Source organism: Hyperoodon ampullatus (assembly GCF_949752795.1).
Source record: "Hyperoodon ampullatus genome assembly, chromosome: 2".
In the NCBI taxonomy this organism is placed as follows: domain Eukaryota; kingdom Metazoa; phylum Chordata; class Mammalia; order Artiodactyla; family Ziphiidae; genus Hyperoodon; species Hyperoodon ampullatus.
Window position 1 is genome coordinate 125,849,961 of NC_136915.1, and position 22,279 is coordinate 125,872,239.

General features: G+C 35.7%; 1 protein-coding gene across 2 annotated transcripts in view; it reads left to right on the top strand.

The window, feature by feature from the left end:
* Positions 1–243: 243 nt before the first annotated feature.
* Positions 244–22,279, top strand: part of ADSS2 (adenylosuccinate synthase 2) — a gene marked incomplete at its 5' end in the record, with an annotated part of 38,722 nt that continues 16,686 nt past the window's right edge. For both annotated transcript variants that reach the window (XM_079696821.1, XM_079696822.1), the window contains 4 exons: positions 244–426; positions 13,154–13,256; positions 14,057–14,125; positions 16,211–16,261. In XM_079696821.1, coding sequence (XP_079552947.1) covers positions 244–426; positions 13,154–13,256; positions 14,057–14,125; positions 16,211–16,261 — 406 coding nt within the window. The remainder of the gene's footprint in view (positions 427–13,153; positions 13,257–14,056; positions 14,126–16,210; positions 16,262–22,279) is intronic.

Below are 22,279 nucleotides of genomic sequence, written 5' to 3' on the forward strand. Positions count from 1 at the left end.
TTTCCTGGGGGCGGTGCTGTCGAGGCCGGCGTCCTCCGGGAGGTCCTGGTTTCCCCCCCCGCCGAGGGCGGCGGGAGCGCGGGGCGGGCCTGGCGGGAGGGTGGCGACCCGGCAGGCGGGGCGGGGGCGGGCTGGCTCTGGCTCCCTCTTCCTCCGCATGTGGCTGGCGGCCGCAGAGCAGTTGAGTTCGCGCACTCCCGGCCGCCCGCGTGCCCTTCGGGCTCTCCTCGCGTCTCTGGAGCCATGGCGTTCGCAGAGACCAACCCGGCGGCATCCTCCTTGCCCAACGGCGACTGCGGCCGCCCCAGGGCGCGGCCCGGAGGGAACCGGGTGACGGTGGTGCTCGGCGCGCAGTGGGGCGACGAAGGCAAGGGGAAGGTGGTGGATCTGCTGGCGCAGGACGCAGACATCGTGTGCCGCTGCCAGGTGAGGCGGCCGGGCTCTGATGGGAAGCCGGTCCCTGAGTTCGGGCCCAGAACTCGCATCCACCGTCCAAAATAAGGTGTCACCTTGAGGTTCTTTCCTCTTATTATGAGCTGCGGCGACGTGGAGAAATGGCGGGAGGTCGGAGACCCCTGCCCTGGGGCCTTGGGCTGAGGGCTCGGGGTGGCTCAGGAGGAAGATGCGGCTTGACGGGGAGCCTTTGAGATGCGCGATGCCTGGGGAGTTGCAGTTCTCGGTCTGGGGACCAGTGCTCAAACCCAGGACTGAGGCCGGGGTGGAGATGGGCTACTGTTCGAATTTGAGGAGCTACCGCCCGAGGCCTTCTGGCGACTCCGGGCGGAGACCCTACGGGGCCGCAAAACCTTCCCCATCATCACCCATCCGCTCAGGGAGACCAAGTGGGCCGAAACGCCCTGAAATCCAGACTAACCACTCCCCCACCTTCAGGCCCTGAGCTTGCAGAGCTTTGCCTCCTCCGGGCCACTTTGTTGACATGAGAACCCACCTCCGGGGCTTAGGGCTGTTTGATGACTGTTTAGTGTCCCCGGCTTTTTTACTCGGTACCCGGTATACTAAGGGGAGATTAATTTTACATGTTGGTCCCAGAGGTGGGAATCCCACCCAGCTCTTTTACGATTGAGGCAAGTGAAATACACGAGTGTCAAATCTAGTATTTAGAAATATTTACAGTGTTACGCTCACATCTAGAGTGAACTTTCGGGAAATGGAATGGTAAGGTACTTCCTACCGGGAGACACGTGGTTTTCAATGTAAGCTTTCTTCCTATTTGTCGTTTGCTTTGAAGCAGCCTAGAGGCTAGGCCTTTGTAAAGACTCTTAGATAACTATTACCAATTTCAAAATTCGAAATAGTTGAGCAATAACCACTTTCAAAACGAATGGTAGTGTAATATCTGAAGTTAACCACTGTCTGTTTAGGTTGCAAGAATGTTTCTTCTTCATGAACTTACCTGGCACAATATGATGCTGTGTACATTCTAACAATTTCATAGGCCCACTTGATTGGAAGTTTTCTACCTAAAATTGAGTACCATTTGAGCATGCAGAAAAGGTAATCGTAGGCACATCAAAAGTTAAATAAAAATCTTGTTTTTTGCGTGCAGAAATCCATCCTTCCCGTTCCTTGGTTAAGACAGCTGTTGCACCAGTTGCCTCTTAGTATTACCACTAGCACCACCACCACCACCTCCCTTCCAGCCTTCTATTCCTCCACCCCTCTGGCAACACACATACCTTACTTAATAACAACCCTAAAGGGGTTGCCTCACACTGCCTTAGGAGCTGCTCCAGAAGGCTGGCCTTCACCTTCCTTTTGTCTTAAAATCAGATCTGGCTGTGCTGTGGGGAAAGAAGTATGAAAGTATACCTAACTCTGGGTAGGAGGGGAGAGAGGCTGAGACCTGTTTATTTACTTCACTGTCATTTCTGACATCTTCCTTACACAGAAATACTAGTGCTCGGGTTCAGCTACATTATGGCTTGTAAGAAGGTTTTGGGAATGTGACCATTTGCCTTTATTCTGAAAGATCCTCAGTTTTAACATTCCTTTGAAACGTAGTAGAATTAGTTTGTTGATTGGAGAAGGCGCTACTGTGTTACTGTAAAAAGTAGTCTTGAAGGAGGTTATGGACCAATCTGATCTGATGCCCTTGGAAAGTCTAGAGAGAAGTGACTGAGAAGGAGCCAAGTTTGGCTTTAAAATGTTAGCTGAAGTTAGAGTAGAAACATATGAGCAGACTTGTTAGGCAGACTTTACTCACCTGGAAAGTTTTGACTTACTACCTTCCTTATATAATTTAAAAAGTGTTGTATTCTTCTAGTGCCTTTTAAGAGCTCATCATTAGAAGGATTCTTATATCTTGTTAGTGCAGGCAGATAAGTAATGAATAGACTTAAGAATGTCCCTTGTGATTCACCTTGGTAACTTTATATCATCTGGTCAGTCCTAGTAAGTTGACATCTACTTAGTGAAGTAAGTTCTCCTGACTTATAAAATTGATGGTTATGGAATGTTGAAATTCTTAATAAGTATATATAGAAAGCTGGGAAAAGTCAAATTTAGGAAAGACATTTTGAGCTTGAATTGCCATGTTTGATGATTCAAGTTTTGTGTATTATTGAAAATAATATGCACTTTGTTAGAGTTTAAGCAGTATATTTTTGTCATATTCATGCCATAATCTTATATTTTATACAGTCTTTCTCCAGAAGTGGTATACATATAATGTATCTCTAATGGAATCATAAAATAAGGAATTTTTTCCAATAAAAATACAGTGTTTTTAAAAAGAAAAGCTGACACTGCATTTAACTATATATTTTAATATATAAAATGCCTTTTTGAAACAATATATGCAAAACTAGTGGCATTTTCATCATCATAGCACTTAAGACCTGTATTTTAGATTCAAGATTTATAGGAAGTTACTTATAACTTGTTAGATACACTAGATCCTTAAATAAGTGTGTAGGACTTGCATGAAAGGATGACTTAATTTTAAATCGATAGGTCTTTTAAGAAAAAGAGAAGAAGAATTAAGTATAGGACCAATTCCTGGCACAGTTCATTCATCCAACAATCACACAATGAATATCTACAGGGGACCACTTAGCCCCAGAGTTAAAAGCTGAAAAAGGCAGGGCTTGTGCCCACAGGGAGCTTATAGTCTAGTGGACAACTGTTTCTTAAACAAGTATTTCCCAGGGTGGGGATAGAGAAGGGTACTAGTACAGGTTTTTCGAAGGGTTGAAGTATGGCAATAGGAAGGCTCCTTCCTGGCAACACAAAAATAGTTTTATTAGGAGAATATTACTGGGTTTTTTTCTCCCCAAATACTCTCAAAATAAGCTATTATTCTTTATTTTCTTTATTTTGTTGAGTAGAAACTACAGAGATTTTAACTATTGTACTTTATACCAGACCTTAAGCATGGACTTATTTATTGTTCTGGAGAAAGTAAAGCTTGGTAGTCTTAGCTACAACTACAGGCATGAAGTTGCCTGTAATCAGGAATAGGTAGAAGAGTATTTCTTTGTGTTTTTTCCCCAGGGCTCTAAAGTGAATATAAAGAGAAAATATTAGCTAAAATTAATTATAAAGGGAAAGTCACTTCCTGTCACTTGCTATATAAAGTTGGCCATAAAAGTACACACAATTAAAAAAAATGTTAATTTATAGCTAGATGCTGGTATTTGCTGAAGGCTCTGAAACCAGCTATTAGCAAGTGATAAAGAAATGTACAAGACATACCAGCCGCAACTGAGACGTTCTCCTTGAAATAATCAGAAAGGTTGAAAGATAATTTAAAAGAGAATATAATTTCAGTGTTTTTTAATGCCTTGACCTTATACAGCTAAAATTATCTTCTAAACCACTTCCCATAATTTTGAAGATGGTGGAGAATTAGCATTTAAAGTAAGCCATTCTTCCAGTTTTATAACAATTGCTATTTCTGTGTCTCCTATCAGGATTGTTTTTTATATGTAGTATTTCCCAAGTGCCAACATAAGTGTATACCAGTGTGTGGTGTACTTGGTTAACTCCTGCTTTCTCGGATTATTGTGTTTTCCCTTCTAGAATGTACGTTTTCTCAAAAAGAGGACTTGTTCAGTTTTTGTTTTCTTCCATAGCACCCAGTACTGTGTGAGGCAGAGAGGAAGTAAATACTCAACAAATATTTATTGGGTGACCTGGATCACCCTTAGAAATTTCTGTGAATTCAGTAGTTTAGCCCTTTCCTGTATTATTTTAACATACCCCTGGACAATTTAATTGACTATTGGCATGAGTTTAACGTGGAATCCCCAACTTTGCTTGGATTAACATTTGTTAAGTAGTATTTTTAGCTAGTATTTTTCACGTACCATTATGTTCAAAGGCTTTACTAGTTTATTTTAGACTTATTTCTTGTATCTATGAGAAAATAGATAACTGATAATTGTATCATTTTTGTGTATTTCCTCAGCAAATTTCAGTTGAATGCCCTGTGATTCTAGTAAATAGTTTTTCCTTGTTGAGGGCAGTAGATCTCAAAGTTTGGTCAATGAGGATGTCCCAAGTTGTTCACTATTTAAACTTATTGTATTAGTGTATATAATATACCATTATCTCTATTTTTGAGGCATATATTTTTTAATTATATGAGGTCATCTCAATATCAGATCAATATTATTCTGTTTCTTTAATTTTGATGAGAACGGGTGGGTTAGTTCGGTAGTTTTTAGTATCTCTAGGAAAAACTTTTGCCTAGAACAAATCTAGAGTGAACTGGTAAATTGATAATATAGTTAATAGCTTACTTACTGTAACTGAATACAAATCTACTTATAGTATCTTTTGGGGACTAGGTCAGATTTTGACACCAAAGATTAATGTGGTTGAGCTACATACCAATAAGTGAAGACTGGTGATATTAGAATACTTTTATCTAACATCAAAGGGATATTGAAGTATTCAGTATTGTCTGGGGAAAGCAATTGAAAAGAACAGTAAGTATGTATAGCACAGGGAACTATACTCAATATTTTGTAATAACCTATAAGGGGAAAAGAATCTGAAAAAAATATATATGTATGGGACTTCCCCGGTGGCACAGTGGTTAAGAATCCGCCTGCCAATGCAGGGGACACGGGTTTGATCCCTGGTCTGGGAAGATCCTACATGCCACGGAGCAACTAAGTCTGTGTGCCACAACTACTGAGCCTGCTCTCTGGAGCCCACAAACCACAACTACTGAAGCCTGTTCGCCTAGAGCCTGTGCTAAGCAACAAGAGAAGTCACCTCAATGAGAAGCCCGCGTACCGCACTGAAGAGTAGCCCCTGCTCGCTGCAACTAGACAGAGCCCGTGTGCAGCAATGAAGACCCAACACAGCCAAAAATAAATAAATAAATATTTATTTTAAAAAATATATATGTATGTATAACTGAATCACTTTGCTGTACACCTGAAACTAACACAACACTGTAAATCAACTATACTTCAGTCAGTCAGTCAAGAAAGAAAGAAAGAAAGAAAGAAAGAAAAAAAGGAAAGAGAAAGAAAGAAAGAAAGAAAGAAAAGAACAATAAATAGAGGACAGTTCCCATGGCTCTCTGGCTCCAGGATGGAATGGTTCTTTACATTGGACCAACTTTTAATTATATTTAATTCAATATAATAAAATTCCTCTTTAAAAAATAAGAGGTCCCATGAAATTTTTAAAAATGGGATTTTTGTATCAAGCTTTTAAAAACCCTTTTAAAGGAAGAATTTTATTCATGAGAGAAAACTTTTTTGACTTGAAATCTGCAGTTCAATTTCAATGTGTATTAAGAAAATACCTCCATAAATGTAATGATTAATTGAATTTTTATCAAGCATTTAGAGAGCTGCACAACATTATTGGTTTATGCATTTTTTGCTTGCATGTCTGATCTTCCTGACTATGACCCTGGTCATCTCTGACCGTTGTTTAGTAAGTGTGTATATTAGAGTTTGGTACCTTGAGTCTAGAGCTTCTTAATTAGGAACCTGAGATCCTCCAAGGGCTTGTTCCATTTTCATTGTGAGAAGTTGTTTTATAATGGTAATTTAAGGTACAAAATACAAGGTACTTGAGATTTTTGTCATTTGTGTGACATTTATCTGTGTATGAAACTGGAAGGTAACCATAATACTGTAAGGTAAAGCAGATACCGTAAGCCTTTAAGAGATAACTGAGCAGTATACTTGGATGTCTTTGCTAAAAAGAAATTCAGATACCCTGTATATGTTTTCCTATCTAGTGTGTCTGGTTACTGTTGAGTAGTTTAATTTGATCAACTTACTGCTAGTAACTTAAACCTGCTCTACTTTGAAATCATAAGCTAATTGCAATTATATGAATGTTTTTATAAAAGAAGAGTCATCCTTGTTTATAATTGCTTTATTGCTGTGGATTGATATGTTTTAGTTTTGGCAAATAGTGAAGTGTTTCATCAGGAAAGGGACACAGGCCTTTCAGTGTTTACCAAGAAAAACAGCACAGGTAATAAGCACCGACTCAAAAGATTGTTAGGTTTCTAAGAAGCTTGAAGACTAGGTAGGAAGTAGGAACACTTTTTTGATTGCTGGAATAGTTCAAAGGCATGGGGTCTGAGGCATTGCTGTGCTCTGCTGTAATCCATAGTGTTTACTCTGACTTCTTGATTGATGTTCATTTTTAGCTCTGTGATTACTGTACCGTGTTCATGTATTCAGAGCAAAAAGGACAAAGAGAAGACACATACTATTTTAGAGGCCTAAGTGGCCTGAGAAATGCCTCTTGGCTATGTGCATGAAATTGTTAGCCCACAACACTATTGCTAAAAAGAGACATCATTGTTTCGGGTTGTAACATTGACTGCCTTCATCTCCTCTCCCAGCAGAAACTCACTTAGTTGCCCTAGTGATTTTGGGAAGAGGAAGACCTTGGAGCAAACTAAGAAGTTAAGACTCAGGAATCACTTTTGCAGACTAATGTCATTTTGTTCCTGTCTAAATTTTTTTTCTTTTCTTTTCTTTTTGTTTTTTAAATCTCTCCCGGACCTTCTTAATTAGAAACTTACACATATCAACATTTCCTGATCCAAACTTTTATTCTAGAGTTGGGCTTGACAGCCTCTGGTTCTGAGGAGTGGTGGAAAGAAACTTTAAAACACTTGTCTTCTGACTTTCTTAAGTTTAAAATTAAATTGGGGGGAAGAAAGTACACATGGAAACAATATAAAAGAATTAAATACTATTATTTTGAAATATACTGTCTAAAACCCCAAGAAACAAACAAACCAGTGGAGCCCAAAAGTGGCTTCATATTTTGTGGCAAGTCTCTGAGGAAAAACATAAGTCTGTAATGCCTTATATGATATTTAAGAGAACAGTTACAAAATAACTAAATACTAAATAATATTATATCATCCTTGTATCCTGCAGTACCATGTTTTAGAGATTTATTCTTGACAGCATAAATATTAAAATTTAGAAGTTAATCATTTTTTAATTGAAGTATAGTTGATTTACAGTTAGTTTCAGGTGTACATAAGTTAATCATTTTATATTCAGTTATTACTAGCACAAGGTGTGAACTTAGAGAGCCAGCTGTATACATACCATGTTGCAATGAGTTTGTTTTGTGAATCATTTGGATTCTTTGTCTGCAAGCAATGGAAAGAGATTGTCTTAAGCAAAATGCCAATATGTTTAAAGGAAGACCAAGATGGCTAAACCTTAGAGTGGCCTGAGACAAAGGCAGACAGCTTCTGGGATCTCAGCAGCCAGAACTGGCAGCCTTTCTCTTTAGGATGCTCCCTTAGGTGATAGCCATCTCTGACTTTGAAAATCAAATTCCCAAGAGAGAGGAGCTTGATTGGCTCAAGCTTGGATCAGGTTTCCCTGTCTGGATCAATTACTGTGGCCAGAGGGGATGATTACTATGATTTACAAAGTAAGGGGTGAGGGGGAAGGGAAACAGAGGGACTGAACATACAAAAGGTGTAGCTGACCTACAGTTAATTTCATATGGGAAAACTAAGAAATGAGGAAACATTAATTCAGGGTGATTCTCATTTGTAAACTGTTTTCTGATATCACTGTAGACCTCTAGTGCTTTTCTAGAGGGAAGAATGTTTGGTGTTAAATAGGTTTTTATTATTTTAACTATAATTAAAATAATGAGAGTTAGCTGTATTGGTTTTTAAAAACTAAAAGTATATACAAGAAACTTTGCTCTTCATCTTTGGGAACACAGAATTTTAGTTCTGCTCCCCCCGCCCCCATCATAATGTTCTAATTTATTTCAATGAGATACAGTTTTTTCCTGGTCATTAGGAAGCTTATTTAATATTTACATTCAATCTTAATGTAAGAATAATGGTCAAAGAAAATAGGTAAAATAAACACCAAATTAGGGGATGTTTTTGTGATTGTGGTGAGTGCTGATTGGATGACTGGATTTCTTTTTTTTTTGATATATTCTTTACTTTAATACTATTAATTTGCATTTATTCTTTTTTTGGAGACTATAGAATGGCTTTATTTTCTCAGACTTGTAGAGTTTTGTTTCCTAAAATTAATCAGTCCATATCAAATAAGTACTAACAATGTCATAGAACTTTATTGGTCGCTGCGGGGGAAGCGAAGAAGTAGTGAGCCCTTGTACTTAAAGATCATCTCACATCTATCCCCACTGAATTTTACATTTGTTCTTGTTATTTAATATAAGAAAAAATATCATATAAGGCATTATAAACTTAGGTTTTTCCTCAGAGCGACTTGCCACACACTATGCAGCCACTTTTGGGCTCCACTGGTTGGTTTGTTTCTTGGGGTTTTAGATGGGATATTTTAGAATTAAAAATGTTCAAAAATTAAGACATCTGAGATTCATTAAGAAATATTTTCTCTATTGATAATAATTGATCTGGAAAACAACATTAATTACTATTCCACAGCTCCTTGTTTGTATAACAATTAATTGAACTTTTTTTTTTAGTTAAGTAGTATAAAATATACAGCTATGGTAATTAGAGATATTTGTTAAATGCTGCATGAATGACTGGGATCATAAGTGTTATGGGAATTTAGCAAAGCAGCAAGAGGTAGTTACATATAACTATTAGTATGTGATTGATATTGTATCTGGGAGGGTAGTTTACCAAATTTGCTTTGGGGAGTCTGTTAAAAGTATCAATAAAAATAAGGATATATTTATCTCCCATCATTTATCTGGCCTTCCCAGTGCTACTTAGGAGAATTGTTAAGCATAATTAAACAGGTATGTCCTTGCTACTTATCTTGGTACATACTACATAGACTTGCCCATGTGAGAAGCATTCCATCACAAATGTGGGAGCCTGCAGTTCAGAGTACAGTTGGCCCTCCATATCCCTGGGGTCTGCATGCAAGGATTCAATCAACCATCAATCGAAAATATTTGGAAAAAAATTCCAGAAAGTTCCAAAACGCAAAACTTGAATTTGCCATGCTGGCGACTATTTACATAGCATTTACATTGTATTAGGTATTATAAGTAATCTAGAGATGATTTAAAGTATACTTGAGGATGCACGTATGTTGTATGCAAATACTACACTACTTTATACAAGGGATTTAAACATTTGTGGATTTTGATGTCTGTGGGAGTCCTGGAACCAATCTCCTGTGGATATGGAGGGAGGACTGTATCTGCCCTTGTAACTTCGTAGTGGGTATTAGTGGTTGGGTGAGGCTGGCAGTGGTGGTCCTATTGAAACTTCTTTGTTTTGCTATATGCTAATAACATGTGACCTTTCCATGGACCTCTGTTTCAGGACAATTTCCTGAGCTCCCAAGAAGAATTTTGTATATTCCACACAATTTATAAATATTTTAGGTTAGCATCCAAGTAGGCACTTCAAATTTGAAGCTTCATCTGGGGCTTTTGGTGAAATGACCCTATACTCAAACTTATTTTATATATGTAGATTTAATTTGTCAAGAAATTCCTTGTGAGTAGCTCCTTCTCAGTTCACCTCAGGACTCTTTTCTGCACAGTGAGTGTTTCAAGATTAGAAGCTATTATACCCCAACTCCCTCTTAGGGCACTAGTGACTGAATATACTAATAAGCACTTACATTTTCTCCCCTAACTCCTTAATAGGAAAATTTTAGGGTTATTCTTGGGTTTATTTAACCATATTTTCCTACTCAGCCAAACAATTTAAATGGGATTTAAACCATCCTTAGTAAGGCATTGGTTATTGAAAAATCTTGGTCGATGTTTGAGTGAGCAAGCTGTTCACTAAAGTGTGATTTCAAGCCTTCTGCAGCTGAACTTTTCCAGCCTGAACCACCACCTGTATGTAAACTTGGAAGGACTCAAAGAATTAAAGCAATTTATCGCCCTCAAGTCATTTATCGCCCTCAAGTCATTGATCGCCAATCACAACCACCTGCCTCAAACAAACAAACATATCAGCCACTATCTTTCCATCATTACTTCCTGTCTTGGTACGATATTATCTAAGAGAGTAGTAGGCTTTGTTACACACAAGAACAACCGAGTTAATAATTATTTCACCAAATGATTAGTATATCTGTAAAAATAACTTTGTGTAAAGGAGACTTACTTTAAAGGTCTACATCAAAATTACAGAGTAGATTGTTTTTTATATTAAGCAAATGATGGATTAAAAAGAAAACTGGTTCTGCTTAAATAATAATGCTTTATTGGTTGTTTGTCTCAAAGTCACCAATACTATTAACACTTTAATACAAATTCATTAAATTTAGTGTTTTATAACAATTTAGAGTAAATAGTTATAATAACAAATTAACACTTTCCTAGGATTTGAGGAAATTTTAGTGAGCTTCATACTCTGAAAAAATTTTTCCTGAAAAGTTGGGGGACGTTTCCTAAATCATAAAAAGTTGTGATAAAAAGGCTAATATTGGTATGAGGGATAGAGTAAAAGGAAAACCATAAAAACCAAGTAAGAATTGTCCTGTGGGTTATTTTAAAAAGACTAAGTTAAGATCAATATATTCTTTTGTTATGTAATATATGTTTTAAGATTCTGTCAGGATTGGTGATAAGCCTGCCAAGTGTGAAATAATAATAAAGTGTGTACCAGGAAGTGTATTGCAACATTGTTAATAGTGACAAAAGGTTGGAAACAATCTGAATGTCTTTCTTTGGGTCCAGTTTATGTGTCCATATAAAAAGGAATGTAGTGCAGCTGTTGAAAGGATGAGATGTTCTGTTTACAAGGTTATGGAATGAGCTCCAAGATTTAAGTAAAAAAGCAAGCTGCCCAGGTGTGTATCTTTCCTACCATTTGTATAGGTGGAATAAAACAGTGTATAAATATGTGTTTGTATATGCAAAATTACTTAGGGAAGGACACAAAAAGCTGGTGGTAACAGCAGCCTTGTAGCAGGGAAGGGGAGGGTGGAGTATGGGAAGGACTTCACTTTTTGTTGTGCATCCTTCTGTGCCTTTTGTATCATATGCAGATGTTGCCTACAAAAAATAAATAGTAAAAAATATTCACCTGTTGCCTTGACGGTATCAAGTGAAGGAGCTATTGCTTAACACTACCACTTCTGTCCTTCCTGTGTCTTGTCATCTACCTGTTATCTTGTGGACTATAGGCCACCACCACCAAGTCTTTTTTTTTTTTTTTTTAATTTACACGACATACACTAGTCTTTAAGCAAGGAGTTCTTTGCTCTGTACAGTGCAAAACACAGTGTAAATAAGTATTTGCTTTTTTGAAGATTTTTTTTCAGGACCTATTTTTCTGGCATTTTTGTGAATTCATGATGATGATGGTAAAAGTAAGTAAAATACATCTGTCAAATAGCCTTGTGATCAAGTTAAACTAGTCATCCTCAGGAGATATCGTTTTGATTGGTTTTTTTTTTTTAAATGTCCCACAAAGATGTTGTTAAACCTTTTATTTGTTCAGATATATTCCTAGTTTGTTGTTTATTTTAAAGCTTTTGTTAGTATTTTGTAAAAGTTAAAACATAATCAAATTGATTTGTGTCTTTTCTCCATGCTTTTTAAACTTAGAAATTAGAAATATTATCCGGTCACTTAATATTCAGTCTCCTTTGTACCTAATTTTTATAATTCAACTTCACATTTTGTTTCATAGAGTGGAAGTTTCACCATGGGTTTATGCTATGATTCTCAGCTTTAGAGGTTCCTTGACCCAGTGTATTACTTTAGCCAGAGATGAGCCGATTCAAGGAATCGGTCACTAACCAAACTCGTGAGACTGATTTTAAAATTTAAAAATTATTCTCCAGGATAACCAATATTTGAGGGATTTACCTGGGAGATATCCTCGTTGATAAGTCCATGTAAGAATAATAATTTTAGGTCACAAAGTTGCTTGACACACTCTTAGGACAATGAGAATTATATGAATATTTATATCAAGTTAGGGTAACTGGATAGATTTTTCTATTTTAAGGATTTTTTAAGATAAATATCATGGAAAATTAATTAGATTGCTACATGTTCCACATAGTGCCGGAAACAGAATAACAAACTAATTGTTCCCTGTACTTTGTTCGCTTTTTTCTCTTTTAAAAAGGGATATGAGACTTCCCTGTTGGCGCGGTGGTTAAGAACCTGCCTGCCAATTCAGGGGACACAGGTTCGAGCCGTGGTCTGGGAAGATCCCACATTCCACGGAGCAACTAAGCCTGTGCACCACAACTACGGAGCCTGCGCTCCAGAGCCCACGAGCCACAATTACTGAGCCCACATGCCACAACTACTGAAGCTGCGCGCCTAGAGCCCATGCTCTGTGACAAGAGAAGCCACCGCAATGAGAAGCTCGCACATACCAACAAGAGTAGCCCCCGCTCGCCGTAACTAGAGAAAGCCCGCATGCAGCAATGAAGACCCAACCCAGCCAAAAAATAATAATAATAAAATAAAATAAAAAGGGATATGTTGTCCTATCTTCCAGAAACCTGAACTCTCCAATTTCCAGATCCTGTTAGGAATAACCATTCAAGTAGGGAAAGGAGAGAGGATAGACAAACTATTGTAAAGCCTGTAAAGAATAAGTATTCATGGCAAATACTTGGGTTGCCTTATTGACATTTTAGCAGGAGATCGTTAATTCACTTTGGAAGGAGATATATTACTTGTCATATTTATTGTCAGGTTCATTTTTCCCAATCTTGTATTTCAGGGAGGAAATAATGCTGGCCATACAGTTGTTGTAGATTCTGTGGAGTATGATTTTCATCTTTTACCTAGTGGAATAATTAATCCTAATGTTACGGCATTCATTGGTAAGTATATAAACTGAACTTAGGGACTTTTTTCCCCCAATGGATAATAGTGTTTATTTTTCATAATCTAAACTTATTTAATCTCTAATCAAATGATTCATTGATTGCTTATTAATCTTGACAGTGGTGCCTTCTGGAATATACCTAACTTTGGCTGTTTTACAACTCTTTTAGATCATTTAGCACTAATAACTTTTTTGGAATGATTACTTTGCATTTATTTCTGATCATTGGCAACCTTAATTGTATAACAAAGTGTTAGATCATCAAATCAGTTTTCCAAACACTATGAAGCATAGTAAGAAATACAAGAGGTCTGTGTTTCATGGATTGGTTCTGAACGCTTATAACATAAGATGCAATCTGATATTTTCTCTTGTAGTCTTTTATTTTTAAAAATGCTCATCACAACCCAATAAATTGATTTTATGGCCACTAATAGGTTTGAGTCCCCAATTTGAAAGACTGTGATCTGGTTCAGTTTGCCTAAAACTATATAACTAGTTTCTTTCAAAATAATAGTTTCACTTTGTTTCAAAGAAATTTGAAATTATATTGAGTATAGTTTTAGTGTTTTATATTCTGTGTATTATGTTCTATTATGTATTTACATTATACTACCGTTTAAAACTTGGAATCATTTCTGTGGTAACTCCCTGATAAATTAGAATGTCCTACTAATCAAAGTGCCTCACTCTTCTACTATTCTAGATAAAGAGTTATTGAAGACGTATGTCTATATTATAAATATAGATGTTTAAATTTGGGATTTGCTTATTTGTGGTTTTTTTTTTTTTTAGGAAATGGTGTGGTAATTCATCTACCTGGATTGTTTGAGGAAGCAGAAAAAAATGTTCAAAAAGGAAAAGGTATGAAAGAATGAGTCTGCTTTGTCTGTCAGCCAGTTATTTATTTTTTTTAATGAAGTATTATTGGACTTTCATTCCAGAAAAACTTAACATTTTTGTCTTCTACTTTAAAATTGCAGATTATTGTAGGACAAAATTTTTAATGTCAGTTATTAAATTTTATTCATTATAATCAGTGTTCTAAACAAAAGACAAACATAACAAGGTCATTGTGTAAGTCCTGATTTTTTACACATTGGTCATCTGCAAACTTTAAGTAGCTAGAATTACTATATGCTGGTGGCAAAACTCTAGGAAATTCACGAGTTCGTTTTGTCATTTGTGCTCGTTAGCATCCATTTCTACACAAGCCAAAAATTAGCTTAAGGCAGTCAGAAAGCCACTGTAGCCCATTTTGTACACTTTTAGTCTCATTTCCTAGAAGATCTGGAACTCCCTTGGTTACTACAACCCAGGGACAAAAGAGGTTTTTTAGGTCCCTGCCTCCAAATGAGGGAAATGCTTCTTCTATGCAGTGTATCCACTTCCATCTTAAAAAAAAAAAGACTTGATTTCCTGCCTTTTCTAATCTCTTCTGGATTTTTGGAAGTCTGTTTACATTCAGTTAGGCTGCCTTGCTAGTGTTTGAGGGGAATGTGGCAATGCAAATGATACACAATTGAGGAAAATCATTAGTGTAGTTTTCCCTTAGCTCATATTTAAAGAACTAAATTCTATTACATCGTTAACGTTTATTTTTCACGTTTAAAAGTAGCAATCCATCCTCAAGTGTTCCTAACAACTAAATCTGACTTCACAGAATCCTGTCTTGCTATTATCTCTGTTGTCTTCCCTGCATTTTTACCTGTGTGTTGTGTCTGCCTTTTTAACTGGTCACCTTGAGGTTCCCTTGCTGCTCTCTGCTGTCCTTCATCCCCTTTACAATTTTGCCCTACTTTTTTTCCTTCTGGCCTATCTAACCCAGCTGAATCTACTTTATTGAGTTTCTTTGTAATATTTTGTTATAATATTCCCTAAGCAAACTTTAGAATACATGTTACATATCAAAAACAGCTATGGGGGGGCGCTTAAGAACTTCTTTAATCTGTAAGGAATATTTGTAAAGCAAATCTTTGGATATTATCAAAATTAACAGCTAATTTTTAATATTCAAATACTAATTTTGAAAATAGGGCTCAGTGGCTTATCCTTAGAATGCATATAGCCTACTAAGTTACTCTCTTTAAAGAAGAATATTTAGATTCATTCAACAATCATTTTTCTTGAACATTTATTGGATGACAGACCCCATACTATGAAAATTCATGGCCCCTACTCTCAGGCATTCACACTTAAATGGGGAGACACATGTATCTTCTTATAATTCAGTGTGATAAGTGCAGTAATTGATAGTACTTTGGAGGAATTAGAACATTTTATTATTTTGTTTAATCACACTTTTTTTTTTTTTTTTGCGGTACGTGGGCCTCTCACTGTTGTGGCCTGTCCCGTTGCGGAGCACAGGCTCCGGACGTGCAGGCTCAGCGGCCATGGCTCACGGGCCCAGCCGCTCCGTGGCATGTGGGATCTTCCCGGACCGGGGCACGAACCCGTGTCCCCTGCATCGGCAGGCGGACTCTCAACCACTGCACCACCAGGGAAGCCCTAATCACACTTTTTATAATTGTCTTTTGGGAAAGGGTGCCATACCCCAAATTAACTCCCTTTTCTCAAAATTCTCCCCTTGCTTTGAACCTCACCCACACTCCCTCACATCCCACTCCCCCCGTCCTACCGCCCCAACAAAATGATATTTCCTACCATTTCTGTTTTGGATTCCTAAAAGTATTTTATGTGGCTATGGCTGGCTTGAGTTTGGAGCTTTTTAGAGCAAAACATTTAGAAGGAATTTGTGAATGACTTTGTATAATGAATGACAGGTGAGAAAATTCTTGTTAAACATATTTCCTATGCAGAAGAAAAGATGCTAAAATGACTACTTAGGTGAAAAACACTTTTAAACAGTGTATTTCTAAGGAAATTAAGATTTAAAAATTATTATACAAAATGTTCAATTAAATGTATCTTTTTTTCCCTTCCCTCTAGGTCTGGAAGGCTGGGAAAAAAGGCTTATCATATCTGACAGAGCTCATATTGGTAAGGGGGACGTAATACATTTATTTATAACTTATCTTTTTATCAGAAACATCACATGAAAGCATTTAGTAGCCAATTTGTCTTTAATTTTACTGAACACTAAGTAGGATGAATTGTAATAATTGGGTTCAGATACATGGAATCTTACTCATTTTTTTCTTTTGTTTTTAATAAGGGCTAGGTTAAAGTTTACCTATTTCTGAAGAATTAGCTAATCAGATGAATAATTTAAGCAGTATTTCATGAGACATTGCTACTTCTATTAAAAAATAAGCCACATTAAAATACAAAGAGCTTTTTCTTGCATATATTAATACTCATGTAAAAGTAGGTCTCCCGTCGGGCAAGTCTTTAGAGTTATTCATTGTACCTAAAATGTAATAATACTGCTTTTTAAATGATGTAGATTTTATTCAGACTAGCCTTCTCCTCCATTGGTTACAACAAACTGGATTCTAAAATTAATTTCAACCACCACCAGTATATTTGAAGTTTGTTTCCCTGTTATTATCCTATCTCTGAAGTGATAGAATTTTTAATTACCAGTGACATGATTAAGAGGCAATAGCCAGGAAAGAGAAAGAACTATAAACCATGTTAGAACTTCTGTGATTGATTAGAACTCTTAAATTGTATTTAAATATGTATGTCTCCTGAGGCAGTAGCTGTTGTAGTTTTAGCACTGACCTCCATTTAAGAGGCAACCCCATCAAAATTTTCTTAAGAGTATTTATCAGCCAAGTGACAGTACCTCCAAATAACAATCACAGATTTGAATACTATGCATAGTCTTAGGAAATCAATAAAATAACTTATTTGAAGTAAACTGTACTGGATTGACATACAGCTTTTATGTGAAAACTCCCTTTTCATTTCGTAGTTTGCCATAGGCTTCTTAATCTATAAAATCTGAAAAGAACAATTTGTGATTACCACTGCAAAACACTTTTATATTAGTTCATATTATCGTATATGTTGTCCATGAGTAGATTGGTATTCCCATACTGAAGACTTTGCTAGTTGTTAGTGTGACTAGATAAAATGTAAAGAATACATACTTCTGTATTTTCCGTAAAACAAAGTAGGCTGTGAGTCATTTGTATTTCACCTATTTAAACTATGAAAATATTAACTATCAATTATACTTGTGTTTAAACTGAACCTTTTCTTTGAAGAGCTCGTAGTTTTTTAGTTTTTAGCAAAACTGCAATTTATATTCCCAGAGTAATAGCGTAGATACATCACTAGACAAGAAAAGGAAGTAGAAAGCTTTGCAGTCCCAAATAATAACATGTAATTTGGATGAGGACAAAAAGGTTTCATTTTGCTTTTATGAGGAAGGAGGTTATAAATCTGTCATGTTTGTTGGCCATTTTAAGCTTCTGATTAAAAAAGAGAATCATACTCAGCCTGTCACCTATATAGTTTAAAATATTTTTTGGTTATTACCTTAGTACTTTTAAACTTTTACATATCATCCCTATAGGGCTGTAATATAGGAAGCAATATTGTATTATTTTTCTTACTGACAGTCTTTTAGGTATATAATGAAAATTATATTTTTGTGCATTACTTTTGTATTGTTTTTTATCTGCTTACACTCACTAATCATTAACCTTATATGTATTTTATTTTGTTAAAATGAGTCATCTTTAACTTTCTAGTTTTTATGTATAGCCTTTTGGTATTCATTGCCTCTGTCTTGTGAATAAATGATGAAAGCCGCTACTTATCTTCAGAACTTTGTAATGGTCCTCTGTCATCTGCTATGTGAAATTCAATATCAGAATACCACAATTTAGGATTGTAAAATAGGATAATACCTAGTATGTACTCTTTGAGTAACTTATAACATTAATGCACATAATCAGGTAAGTAGTTCGGCTTATGTAAATATATGCTGATGATATCAATCTGTTGAAAAGAACATGGTGTTAAGAGAGATACCTGTGTTCCTGTTTGGATTCTCCACCTTTTTTCATTATAAATGCTTTGGGTCTGTCACTTGACAGTTTGCATTCTTGAACGTAGCACAGTGGTTAAGCAAGTTACTTAATTCCTTTAGAGTACAAAAACCAAAGAAAATACTAATACAGAGGGGTCAAAGAACCAGAGTAATAGAAAAGTAATGTGGTTTAAATTATAACAAATGTGAATTAATTTAAAAAATTTTTAAATTTATTATATTTATTTAATCATGGTTTTTCCTTTTCCATAAACTTATATTCTTAAAGGAAAGTATTTCTTAGAGGAGAAATAGTTAGAGGAGAACTGAGCCCAGAGAGGATAGCTCTGACTAAAATTTAGATATAAGTAGTAATATGTATAATAATATATGTATTCTTTAAAACATGTGTTATTAAAATGTCTATAAAAAACATGTATTTTTAGTACAGTCAATTCTGAAATGGTGAAAAGAAGTAAATAACGTTATCAAAAAATCAAACTAACTAGAAAATTGCTGAGAATCATTGCTATGTAATCACTTCACATTTTTGCTTCAGGGACTCTCTTACCATAGGACTGAAAGGACAGTTCTCTAAGTGCCATGGTAATTATGGCATTAGAACTCTCATTTCAGTACTAAGCACAAAACCTAGTCTGGTACATAGATGCTTAAAAATATTGATTCTTTCCAAGGATTTTAAAAATTTCTCATAAAATCCTGAGATTGTCAGCACAAAGTATGATGGGTGATATGGAGTATAGTATAATAGAATTACAGGGTTTAGAATTTTAGGGATCTGGATCCAAATGTTTTTGTGTCCTCTGGCAAGTTATTTGTCTTCCAGGCATTAGTCCCCCCCATCGGTAACAATGTCTCACACAAGGCTGTGCCCATGTGGGAAAGAGTTTTAGCTGTTTTATTCATAAATATGCCCAGCACCTAACTTAGGTGCCCTACCCCACTTGGCCAAGATGTACTACTTTTTCATCTGGAGGCATACTGTCCTATAGTTTTTTAGTTTTAGTGCCTTCATTTTTCTGCAAGAGTACATGTAGGGTTGGTATTATTTCCTTTTAAATGTTGGCTAGAATCTTTGAGGGGATGTTTTTAGTTATAAATTCCACTTCTTTAACAGATATGGAGAGATTCAGGTTTTTCTGTTTCTTTTTGTGTCAGTTTTGGTAATTTATGTTTTTTCAAGGACTGTATTCATTTCATCCAACTTGTCAAATTATTGGCATAAGATTTTTAATGTTTGTATATTATCCTTTTAATTTCTGTAGAGTTTGCAGTGATGTCCTCTCTTTTATTCCTGGTATTGATAATTTGTATCTTCTCTCATTTTCTCTTGATCAGTCTAACTAGAGCTTTCTCCATTTTATTGATTTTGAGTTTTTTCCCCAAAGAATAAGCATTTGATTATGTTTATTTTCTATTTCATTGGTTTCAGCTCTTTATTAGTCCATTCTTTCTACTTTCTTTGGGTTTAATTTGCTCTTTTTTTTTTAGCTTCTTTAGAAGCTTACTAGATTATTTATTTTAGACTTTTTTAATATAAGCATTTAAAGTTATACATGTCTCTCTAACACTATTTTAATTGCAATTCCAAACACTGACATTTTGTATGTTTATTTCCATTCAGTTGAAAATACTTTGTAATTTTTTTGTGATTTCCATTTAATCCATGAGTTAAATATGATGTTTATGTTTCTAAATATTGGAAGATTTTCCTGATTTCTCTCTATTATTTATTTCTAATTTAATTTTGTTGTAGACAGAATATACTCTGTACAATCTTAGCCTTTTAAAATTTGTTGAGATTTGTTTTATGACCTATTATGTGGCCTCTTTTGATTAATGTTCTACATGCATTTAGAATATGTGCTCTGTTCTTGTTGAGTAGTGTTCTTTAAATGTCAATTAAATCAAATTGGAAGATAGCGTTGTTCAGATCTTCTGTATCCTAAGTGATTTTCTATTTACTTGATCTGTCAGCTACTGAGAGAGAGGCATGTTAAAAACCTCCAACAATAATTGTGGATTTGTCTATTAATTTCTTTTCAACTCTGTAAGTTTTTGGTTTGTGTGCTTTGAAGCTGTTAGGTGCATGTATATTTAAAATTATGTTTTGATGAATTAGCTCTTTCATCATTATGAAATGTCCTCTTTATTTATGGTGATATTTCTTATTCTGAAGTCTACTTTGATATTAATATAGCCACTAGAGCTTTCTTAAGAGTAGTGTATCTTTTTCCATCCTCTAATAATCTTTAATCTATTTATATTTTATATTTATGGCTCATTTATTGTCGACAAGATGTATTTGGGCCTTACTTTTTATTCATTGTGACCATGTGCCTTTTAATTGGAATGTTTTGACCATTTACTTCTAGTACAGTTAATTAGCAGTATGGTTGAATTTATATCTGCCCATTGTTTTCTATTTGTTTTTTTTCTTCTTTCCTGATTTCTTTGGGATTTGATATTTTGAATATTATCTCCACTATTAGCTTATGAGCTATACCTCTTGTTTTATGAATTTTGGAAGTTGCTCTAGGGTTTATAGTCTGCATCTTTAGATTTCTCATGATCTACCTTAAAATAATGTAACATTTAACCTAAGGTCCTTACAACAAAATGCTTGCATTTCCTTGTAAAGTCCTTTGTGTTATTATTGTCATACATTTCATGTCTACACTGTTATAAACTCCACAATACATTGTTAATATTTTTGCTTTAAACAATCAATTTTCCTTTAAAGAAATTTAAAAATGACTAAGTTGTTGGCCAATTCTTTACATTAGCATACTTAAGCAAGTATGCAAAGAACTATCTATTACATCATAATTGTGCCCCTTCCCATTGAATCTCATAACAAAATTTTAATATAAGAGATGTTTATTGAGGAAAAGAGACCTGAGAAATGACTGGGAGTTTGACATTTTTTTAAGCATTTGAAATCCAAGGTTTGCTGGGTGTCTGTCCTTTGATTCAACAGCTATCGGAAGCCTACTCTATGTCAGGTGTGGTGTTAGGCACTGAGGATTCAGCAGTAGAAAAGATAAAAGTCCCCTAATGGAGCTATAGTAGGGAACACAGGTGTGTAATGTACCATGGTAAATAGTGATACATTCTGAGGAGAAAAAGTAAATCAGAGAAAGGAGACCGGTAGTGTCAGGCATTTGGAGGAGTTGGGTGGGGAGCTATAATTTTAGATAAAGTGGCCAGGGAGGTTTCACTGAGAAGATGACATTTGAGTAAAAACCTGAAGGAGATGCAAGATGAATAAGGTCTAGAGATATGCTGTACAATCTTGAGTTGTAGATTACAATACTGTATTGTGACTTAAAGTGATCCTATTAAAAGAAAAAAAAAAACTTAAAAAAAAAAAGATCTGAGAAGGTGTGAGAAGCAAGCAAAGTGGATATTACATGTCCTGAGTCTCACACTGGACACTTTAATACAGTATAAAAATAGTGTTAATAAAACTTAACTCTGATAATTAAAAAATAATAAGATGGTGTTAATAAAACTTAATTACTGAAGGTACACAATTGTCTTTAATTTAAAAAATTAGACTGAATCCCCAAGGTGGCATTTTGTGTTTTCAGTATCTAGGCTGTAGAGAATGGAAGAGATATTCGAGCAACTTTAGACAAAGACTGTTCTTTCAAAAACGGTAGTTGTGGTGGTATTAAGGCTCCATGCCATGATGAAGCTTCATGAAAGTGATGATTCTGATTGTACTCATAGCTTCCTGGATACTAGAAAAACCTAAGAAAACATTAGCTCTACGGCAAGGTACTTGGCTCACCTGCTTTCCAACAACTATTTGTGATTTGCCAGTTGCCTCTGTAACTTCTTTGAACATAAAAAATAAAACATGCTGAAATGCAAATGCTTTTTTTATTCAAAAGAAGTGGTGTACTCCAAGGTCTCAATCTTGTCCTAACTGATTTGCAAAGTCTGAGTTTAGTGAAACAGCTCTTAAGAACTATTCTGGCCTCTCAAACATAGATGAGAAAGGCTAGGCTGGGCACCAAAATAGGAACATCGTAATGAACTAATCG